Genomic DNA, 10,606 nt, shown 5'->3' on the forward strand with positions numbered 1-10,606 from the left:
CCCACCGCCGCCCACACCCTGTGCACGAGTTGTGGTCATGGGGTCACGGCCACCAATGCTACTTTCAAAGACGCGTGAGAGACTCAGCCGTGGCCTCAGCCAGGCTCAGCTTGCAGAAACCATGAGCACGGCTGGGACCATGGCTAGAGCCGGCTCATTTCTTCAGAACTGCTTTTTGTGTTTAGTTTGTTGTCCTTTAACGCACCTCTAATTATCACGGTTGGCTACGTACGGTGTGTAAGAAGTTCTACATACATAAGTACGTACATACAGAGCCAAGCCTATGCCGGGACCTGACGAAGTACACGGCCCTTAACCCTCGCGCCGCGCCCACCGTGTGCCGTCCCCGTCACAGACACGCTGCCCTCGGGGATGTACTTCTACACGGAGCAGGGACCGTTCCCCGGCGGGCAGGTGCCGGTCGTGTACCCGTACCCGCCGCAGCCCTCCGGCGTGCCACTGTACGAGCCGGGGTACCCGCCGCCCGTCTACCAGCCCCCGCAGCACCCGCTCGCGTGCCACGCTCAGCCGCACCCGTTCGGCGCCCAGAGCCTCGGCCACCAGACTCAGCCGGGCGAGCTGTCGGTGCATCATCACCGTCAGCAGTACGCGCACGTGCCGTACCCGACGCCGATGGCTCCTCCGCCTTCGTACGAGGAGGTCGTGAAGTCCTCGGCGCCGCGGTGAAGCGCGTCTCGTGTCGTGGCAGCGTCTCGTCGTGTGCGTCGTAGACCTTTCCCCCACCCTGTTGGCCGCACACTCGTGCGTGCGCACACACACACACGCGCACGTATACACACTCGGACGAGATTGCCCTGTTTAGCCTTGTCGAATGTAAGGGTGAGTGCCATTCGTGAACACCGTTTAAGACCAGGCGTGGGACACAAAGGGGTAGTGTGGCCGGCACTATGCCTCTCCACCTTTGTATCCCCAGTGCTGATGTTCACACAAACCGTACCAATTACAAACTTAACGATGACTTGGCCTAGGCGGCACTCCAGGAGAGCACCACTTACCACTGATGGCGTGCACAGGTGGGAACTCAATCCAGGCCATCGGGGTCAGAGCGCAGTGCGCAAAGCAACGTGCCACCGCACTTCACGTGCACACATCGACAAAGATACCCCCCCCCCCACACAGCCTTCAGCAGGTTATTGAGGCAAGTGCTGTTAGCAAGCACCTATGAAGGCCACCGCAGCTCAGGAGGGGGAAGCGTGTCCAGCACCACACCCAGCCGCCTTTTCTTCCGCAATTATACAACAACAACCGCTATTCGCCACTAAGTGGCGGTGATGTCACCAAGGCGCTTGTGCCAGGATGGGTGCACCTTTAGGCCTCGCTGGCAGGAGGTCATGGGACAGACCATGGGACAGACGTACTTATTGAATGTTTTTTTGTTATTGCATCCTAGCTGTCATGTTGTATTCTAGGTATACAGAGAGGAGACCTACTGAGTGGCTTCGGGTGGATTAGGCCCTTATCAGTGGCACAGAGACAGGTTAAAATCCTGAGCCAGGTTCGATTCTAAGTTTGAAACTTGGGCTCATACCTCCCAATAAAGCCGTGTTGTTCATTGTGATGAGCATACGATCTCTCCCCATTCACTGGACAGTTTCTAAACTGAGGACTTAAGGTAAATATGCTTTACATATTGGATTATGGGCACAAGGGGAACAACGTGTCTGCTTAGCCGAGGTGTTTGTTTTACTGATAAGAGGAACCTCCAGAGAGGACACGGGAATGTATTGCAGTTGGAATGTGTGTCATCCCTGCCAAAGGTTGTCCCACGTAGGAAATGAACGCCGCTAAATGTGTGATGTTACTAGAATGAGCCTGCTGCTTTTGTTTGTGCCTTGTCTGTATTAAATAGCACAGTGGACTTCCAGTCATTGGTGACAATGCATTATACATGTGCGTATGGACATCAAATTGCTTCAGCATCCATTACAACAGCGGGCATGCATCACATTTGGAGAACACTTCTTTGGTAATATCGACAGCCTTCTGTTATCCTGTAAGGTACTGGGTGAGTGGTTGTCTCTGTCCACATCCTCCACAAATGTCATCGGCCTTGCGTAGGACCGTGCTGACTGCAGTGATCAAATGTTACATTTGTCCATGTGTGTTGTATGTGTACGCAACTATTAGTCGTGTGACAAGCGGTGGTGTCACGGTCAGCACGCTGCACTACAAACTCGACGACCTGAATTCGATTCCCGCGCACGGGAAATACCGGTGACGATTATCTGAAACAGTCCTGGGCCTCCTTGATGTCGACTCAACCTCTAATGAGAACCTATTGCGATGTGTACACATCACTACTAGGGAGACAAAGGTGGCCGGGCGTGGTTCTGGCCACCCAACACCCAGGTGCGCTGTGCCGTCCTTCATAGGTGCTCGCTAACAGCACTTGCCCTAAAATCTGTTAAGGATCTTTGTTTTTGTAACCATTAGTGACGGAACTGAGAACATGGGGATATTCGAACACTAATGACCAATCTGTTCTTCAATCGGCTGCTGTTTTAAACAACCTTAATGTTGCCGCTTAAACCGAAGGCTTCTTCACAAGAGCTCTTGATTGGGGCATCAATCGTGAGCATCGTCCACCTTGCCAATCTTGACGTACTTGTCCACTGTCCGTGTTCTAATTCAATGCACGGCACCTGGGCAGAGTAGCTTGGGATGTCATGTGCCTATCCACCAGTCTCATTCTAAATATTGCTTAGATTGCCTTTGGCAGGTCAAAGTGGTCCATGGTTATGGAACTTCCCTTTCGTGGAAGTGATTTTGTAGTGTCAGGGCGCAGAAAGTCCACACGCGCTCTGTGACTGAAGGCATGGGGCTCGGTCGCATCTTCTTGACCGTCAGGTTGTTTCTGCGTTTTTTCTTTATTTTGTAGAAACGCTTTGGAGAAATTCCAGTGGATAGTTGTTGAAAACTCTTGAGTGCTACAAAGATTACGTTTTTTGAAGGATTAGGCAGGCATTTTCTGAAGATTGGTGCCACGATTACAGTGGTGGATTTTGGTTAACGATACAGTCAAGATGATGCTATTCCACGTGTTATATGCAGTATACACACAATACAATAGAATGCAAATTGCACGATAATTTGCATTTATGAAGCCTCTGAATGCGACTACATCTCAAGAAGCTGAACAAATTGGGGAACATTTACAAAGAGATCTATTGAAGCATTGTAGTGGGATCTTGTGATTCTCACGTTAGTACAGTGTCTGTTGAAATTACGCCATAATTTAAAGCAGCTGCTTGGTAGGAAGGCAATTGTTACCGATATTTTGTGGAGAAACAGATGAGTCAACCCAATCAGTGCAAACGTGGTTTTTAACAACACATTAGGCACATTCTGCATATTGTTTTCTATTAAATACCTAACTCTATTTGTTTGCAGTGTGCTATATAGCTTTAATTAATTCAGTCTCTCTGCTCAAATTGGCATTGGTGTCTTTCTCCATAGGTGGCTCAAAGCCAATGGTGAAAATTTCAAATTTCTATGGCAAGGGTGAGTCACTGCAAAGGGCAACCACTGTTGGGACTTCGACAAGGTGGTGCTTAATGTATTGTCTCCAGACGAGAAAGTTTGCCGAGTCAAATCCCCGACCAGGTTTCGAATGTGAATTGATCACTCTGTGATGGCACCACCTAGCCGGATGATCGGTACGGAGTAAACGTGACACGATGTGCGATAGGATTAGAGTCGCATTAACATTCCAAATAGATAGCATGCTGGTATTCGCCCATTTCTGCGGGCAGATTTACGTTCAGCACATTTCATGGCATCTGCTTTTGCGGTAATGGCCATGAGCGCGCGTCAACGGCAAGTGCAGCGCTACAGACGTTTCACGGCAACGTCTTGTCGTGATTGCTGCCTCCACGCGCAGTCGACAAACATTTCGCTGGGGGTCCTGTTGCAGAGTCGAGTCAAACGACAAAACGCGCAGCAAACCTATGGCGTTATTCTTTGGTTCTTTCGGTAAAGTCACGTATTAAGATAAAATAATAAATTCAATTAAATACTAGCGTACAACGTTTCGATTGCAACACAAGCAATCATCATCAGGTATAAATTAAATAGAAACACAAATCTAGTATACTTAGAAATGTAATGTAATACAACAGAGAGTCGGATACCATAACAGTCAACACCCTACCTGGTTGATTACGTTCTTCCTGAGAATGCTAAATTTGAGAGAGAGATAAAACACAGAACCAGATACATATAGACTTTTATCTTTATACGTGACTTTACCGAAAGAACCAAAGAATAATTCCTGCAGTCACGAAAGCTCCAAATTAAGTTTAAACCTATGGCATATTTTCGTCGCACCTCCGGTTAGAATGGTTGGCTACGTATGGTGCGAAAGAAGTTTAACACACACACATCTGTTGCTATGTTTGATCTTTGATGTTCGTTTAGTATTCACCAATATATGAAATAGATGTTTGTCCAAACATAGCAACAGATGTCATGCCATATCGACCTGCTCATTATATAGATTATAATTAACTACACCAAGCCCCTCCCTTCCCCAACAGGATTTTGTGTCTCAAATATATTTAGCCACCAGCCGCCAATGATTATGTATTATTATAATAATAGTGAGTCTTGGATAGTCACATTTGTCGTCAGAGTTGGGGACTACTCTCGCTGTGGACACACGCGTTGGCGATCCGAAGGGGAATTCTCATCCCTGAGCATTGCTGGTTACAGCGCAGTGTTTTCACAAGCGTGCATCACACGCCGTGTGGCCATCACCTTGGACACCTCGAGGCATTTGATTAGTTAAGCACGCTGCGTCGGACCAATGTTTGGCGAGCTATTCGCAACGCTGGCCAATTGATGTTCACTCTTCATGTCTCCGCTGCAGTCATTGTTTCGTTTGTAGTTAAGAAATATTATGGCGGTTGATTTCTGGAAACAGGTCTGCCTCCAAAACTAGCACACTTCATTTCCCACTTAATGATCTCCTCCATCAGCAGATAATAAATAAGGGAGTGGCAGTAGAGTCATCGTCGCTTTAAGTGGTTTTCTACGGTGTTTTTAGAAATAGTAATACACAAGACTAATAGCAAAAAAACTATTTCGTTATTGCTAATCTGTTGTCGACTTCTCACAATTGAAAGGTTGTGAATTAAAATCCCAGTTGGGGGTTGACTCAGCCCATCAATTTGGGATCAATGAATTTGGGATCAATGAATTTGGGATCAATGAATTTGAGATCAATGAAATGAGTCACTTTGTGAGAGATCGACAGTGGACTTCTTATGGACAAATTAAAACCTGCCACATAAATGGAGAATTTCCACACTTGGCCCAGGATTGTGGAACAATGAGTGTAATGTCAGGAGTGGAAATTAGCCGCTGTACAGCGTGATTCAACAAAACTGCGTTCCATTTTTAAATCCTTTATATTAAGTTCACGTGCTTGCTTGCTTGCGCGCTTACGACCGTGCAAATCTTTCGGTCGTTTTTTAACCCACTTCCCGTGATCCAATCGAGCTGACATTTTGCACACAGACTCGTTGTGCGTGACAATTTATTTTCGTGAAAAAATTTTTCCAAAATTTTACACTTTTTAGGAAAAAATAAATTATATGTAATTACCAATTGCTTAATGGTGGCAGACAATCATCTGACCCATAGGTGGCAGCCATCTCAAGCCAGAGGACGAGAGGACTCTAGCCGCCACGCATATAAAGGATTTATAGTGAAAAACTTAGTTTTTACGGGTTAATTTTTTTGTTCATTGTGTTAACTCTTCATTCACACACACACACAGCCGGGAAATCACATTCCAAAGGTCTGATATTTAATTGTCATTGGAAAATCTGTCTGTTTATGTTAGTTCAGTGCTTTAAATTCAAGTAAAGGGCTCTTGTGCGCTACTATACATTTGCACTGGGGTAAAGCCTACTAAAGTGCAGACAAGTCACATGGGGCAGTTTATAAATGTTAGGTGGGTGGCTATTTTGCTAAAGGGATCAACTTTTTTGCCACGTATATAATTGATGTCGGTTTTCTGATAACAGCAGAGTAACATGATGAGTACTAAAAGTAGCCTTTGCATGTTGCATGTCTGAAAGTGTATACTTAATGTGTGATGTACCCTAGTGCCATTCGTGTGTGTGAAAGCTAGGTGTGTCCACTTGTAGTCGGTGGCCCCTGTTTCGCGTTCCTCTTTCTGCCGCTCTCCGATGGCAACATTTAGAGCAGCCCACTGCGGTAAGGGTGTCAGAGGCAGGCAATACTGGAGAATCTCTCCACACGAGCGAGTCTTTCCTTTTGCTTTCGGAAACCTCGAAGAGACGCGGATTGACGCATTGACAGAAAGTTGTGTGCGTGTCTTCTTGGTTCTTTCGGTAAAGTCACGTAGAAGGGAAATAATAAAAATAAAACATAATAAAATAATTCTCACGACGTTTCGGCTACAACGCAAGCAGCCGTCCTCAGGTGAAGAATGAAACACAACTAAGCTTGGAGAATAATTTTATTATGTTTTATTTTTATTATTTTATTATTTCCCTTCTACGTGACTTTACCAAAAGAACCAAGAAGATGAATCCCTGTAGTCACGAAAGCTTTAAATCGAAATTGCGTGTGTGTGTTCGAAGAACGAGCGTTCGTCTCATACTCTGAGTTCAAATCCCGGTCGGGAGTCGACTAAGCCTATCATCCCCTCTGGGGTCAATAAAATGAGCACCGCTGTGTGGGATCACAACAACTATCCCATGCGCAGTGGTGGACATTCCACATTGCTATGGCAGGAGGTGAGTTGCATAATATGAAAAGACCAGTTGACTTCCTACCAAGTAGTACTCCTTATAATCAACCAAGGAAGGTTAGAGATCTGAGTGAACATTTTTGGCAAATTAACCTGGATTTGAACTTTAGAGTGTTCAGTTATTGTGAACTCTAGCCGCAGCAATGTCTGCCAAATTGAAGTGTTAAGCATAAAATAACAATGGAATCTGTTATCAGTTATTGAAGGAAGATTAGTGACATAAATGCGTGCCTGTGGTTATTTTTCAGCATCCCATTCTCAAAACCTTTACAGGATTATATCAGGAGTAAAAAAAAAATCTAATCCCACATTGTATTTTTGAACATCCCCTTCTGTTGTATAATAGTTTGCTTTTGTAGATTATACAGCTGGTATTACAATGTTAATTAACTTTTAACATTTTTGACCATTGAAGCGGTCTTTTGAAATCCAGAAATGGTATATTCAGTGGTGTATCACGAAATGTCCTTTGTCAAGTCGTTTGTACATGCATGCGATTCTGTTGTGTGAATATAGTTTTCACACAGTGATTGAAATATCACTTAGTTCTGGGCAACACAAGTACATTAACAAATGAATACAGGTTTGCAGGATGTATGAATTATTTAACTTAATGAAAAATATCAATTTGAGCCAAGAAAAAGCCACGTGCAATAAGTTTGCCGAATTAAAGAGAAAATTAATTGTTGGAGGCACACAAATGGAGAGAAAAAAATGTATATTTAGGACAATTATTGAGGATAGACCAGGATCACAATTATGAAATTCATAGGCAAGAAAAAGCGGGATTTATTCATTTTGGAATATTACATTTGACAATGAAAAGCAACATACCATTGCGCTTAAAGAATAACGTTTGCAATCATTCCCTATCCCCTGCTATAGCACATAATCCAAAACAGACCCGGACATAGAACATGGAACAAAGCAGAAAAATAACCAAAGATACATGGAAAGATGCACGCTGGGATTTATGAGAGACAGAAAGTGTAGCACAGACAACTTCATGAGTTTGTGGTATGCTCTGAAGCCGAACCTGTTGTTCAACCGTGCTTAGTAAAATGTTGATGGATACATGATTATTGATTCTTGGTTATGATGATTGTTGGATACATCTGAAATGCTAGATGACTACAGCTTGCATTTGCCAATGTTGTTACAGTTGGCAGTGGTACATGACTCAAAACTCATTTTTCAAACACCATCAATTGGTACAACGTTCATGCAATGATGGCATACTGTGTTGTACCTCACATTATCGAACTCAATCGAAATTCACTTAACCGTGAGATAAAACACATTGACACTCGAGTGAACTTCGGGCAGAAAGACAAATGTTCTATTGTATTCAGTGGAATTGTAATTATTAGTTGATACGAAACATTGGCAGGGAAGAGGGTGTGAAATTTAATTGAACACAACTGCAAGTAAAATGCTCTTGAGACATTATCTGATAATTATTTGTGGGTTAAAACTGCCTGCGTTGAATAGATTAACAGTTTTAAAACAAATTAATGTGTTCTACATTTAATGATCTTTAAAAGCGTGTTTGATAAAAAAAAATTAATACTGTACTTGCGGTAAAAGCAGTATTTATAGTCAAAAATTGTTCATAGTAAAAATACAAGAAAATGTTAAAGATATTGGAGTTTTTTTGCGTGTGTTTATGCATACGAGTGCTTCGGTCAACATTCTTTACGGAACCCAAAGTTAAATAAAAGTGTCTCCATGTCCCATCGAGTGTTGGGCAGTGTTCGCCTCCATTGGCAGCCCCAGCGGGGGTGATGCCACATTCCTGTAGCAGGGGGCATTCTGTTCTCAGCCACGACCTCAGCCGAGCACCAGTCGACAGTTCCACGACGGTGGATATGGACGTCACCATACAGGTTTACAGTTGACCTTGCAGGATCCTTAGCACGGTTGGCTACGTACGGCGCTAAAGAAGTTCAACATACTTTTACGTGTTGCTCAAGACAGCAGTGCATTGCCTATAGCCCTATACCAATGCATTGCACAATTCGATATTAAGTTATCAATACATGTCGCGGTTGTGACGTTGATAGAGTCTTGTACTGCCCAATATTGATATCGACTGCTCATATTGTTCATCTTGATTGCTATTTTTGCTCAAGTGCTCGAAGGTAACTCCTGTGATTTGTTTCGTGTACGGAGTTGTGCTGTGGTTAGAGCAGTTAACTCGCAGAAGGTTATGAGTTCAGGTCCTATGTGACGGTCAGTTCACCCATCATTCAGAACATAAGTACAGAACCACTGTGGGAAAGTCAATAGTGTTTGTTTTTCCCTGTGGGAAAACTCGCCCCTGCCATAGTAATGTGGAACTTCCACCACTTTGACGTTTTGAATTACTGTATTGTATCGTAATTAGCCAAGGAAAGGAACAAATATCTTGTGATACGACCTCACACAGTCATTGTAGTCCCAGGTAAGCTGAGGATCTGCCCTTAGGCAAGACGTGATTGCCATCAGGCGAGTCATTCCATTCACGGAATAATTTAAACATATACCGTAGTTTGCTGAAGAAAAATAATGCATTTTTAAAGTGCACATGTTTCTATTTATAGCTGTGCTCACTCCCATCCATCAGCCGATCGATCCTCCTTCCTTATCAATTTCTCAGACAATCGATCAATGTTGCTGTTGTAATATAATGTTTTGTTAGATAATCACGTAGGCTCCTCGTCTCGCCTTCCCATGCGTTTTTGCCACAACATCCATGCCAATACCATCCTTTATTAAGCGTTGTGGGTGAAGATTTAGGGCCACATTCACATCCCAAAACAGCCGAAACGTATTCGCCCTGACGATTTTCCACATTAAAATTCGACTTAAAACTTTCGTGACTGCAGTAATTCATATTCGTTGGTTATTTCGGTAAAGTCACGTAGATATAAACAATGATCCAAAAATAAAGTGAATAAAAATACCACGACGTTTCGATCGCAACACAAGCGGTCGTCATCAGGAAGCCACAGAACATCTGGAACACCCTTACAGCATATGGCATATGAAGTCCAAAGGCATCCATGAGTTTCATTGGAGGCTAAAGTACCCTCCAACAACGAAGCAAGTCCTCATTTTATGCCACGTTGTATTTATTGGCCAATCACCAATTAAACATTCTCCCTTCAAAGCCAACAAAGTTATACAACGCCAACGCTAAGCCGGCCAAGCTCTTCATAATGCAACAAAAGCTCGTTAATCTACCACCTAATGCCCTAACATCACATCAATCTGGCAACCGCTTTTTGACAAACCAGATGCAAAATGTGATATTAAATACACACGGGCAGATTTGCTTCCTCCACCTAATGGCTGGACGACTGCAGGTACAATGAACGACAGGGGTTTTAACCGCCACGCCAAAGTCTACTTGAGCCAAAGGATCTACAGGTTATGATGATGTCCCATCCCACAGGCGGAACATTTTACCCGCAAATTACTCAATTGGGATCACGCATGGCAGCAACATCGCACCCGATTGAGAGACCTTGGCTGGCAGGACCCTCCTGAAAAAAAAGAATCTTGAGACTCAATTAGACCTGCCAGTAAAAACGAAAGGAATCGAAAATAATGAAGCCTCGTTCGTGTACTGTGTGCGGTAAAGGCCATCTGGGAATCAATTGTGTTTTATCCGATGTGAATCAAACCATGATTACATCTGCACATGCTGATCGGGTTCACGAGTATGGATTCATAATTCACCACGCGGAAATCAACTATTAATATTAGTGCACAGTGAAATAACTGAAAACTCAACACTTTCGTCGATAACACTGTGGCCTG

The 10,606-nt window shown here is 43.8% G+C and overlaps 1 protein-coding gene across 2 annotated transcripts in view; it reads left to right on the plus strand.

Moving 5' to 3' along the window:
* Positions 1-8,536, plus strand: part of VOPP1 (VOPP1 WW domain binding protein) — a 32,339-nt gene extending 23,803 nt beyond the window's left edge. For both annotated transcript variants that reach the window (XM_078598377.1, XM_078598376.1), the window contains exon 5: positions 356-8,536. In XM_078598377.1, coding sequence (XP_078454503.1) covers positions 356-687 — 332 coding nt within the window. In that variant the 3' untranslated portion in view covers positions 688-8,536. The remainder of the gene's footprint in view (positions 1-355) is intronic.
* The last annotated feature ends 2,070 nt before the right edge of the window (positions 8,537-10,606 follow it).

This window comes from Lampetra planeri, chromosome 10, assembly GCF_965212315.1.
Source record: "Lampetra planeri chromosome 10, kcLamPlan1.2.h2, whole genome shotgun sequence".
Lineage (NCBI taxonomy): Eukaryota > Metazoa > Chordata > Hyperoartia > Petromyzontiformes > Petromyzontidae > Lampetra > Lampetra planeri.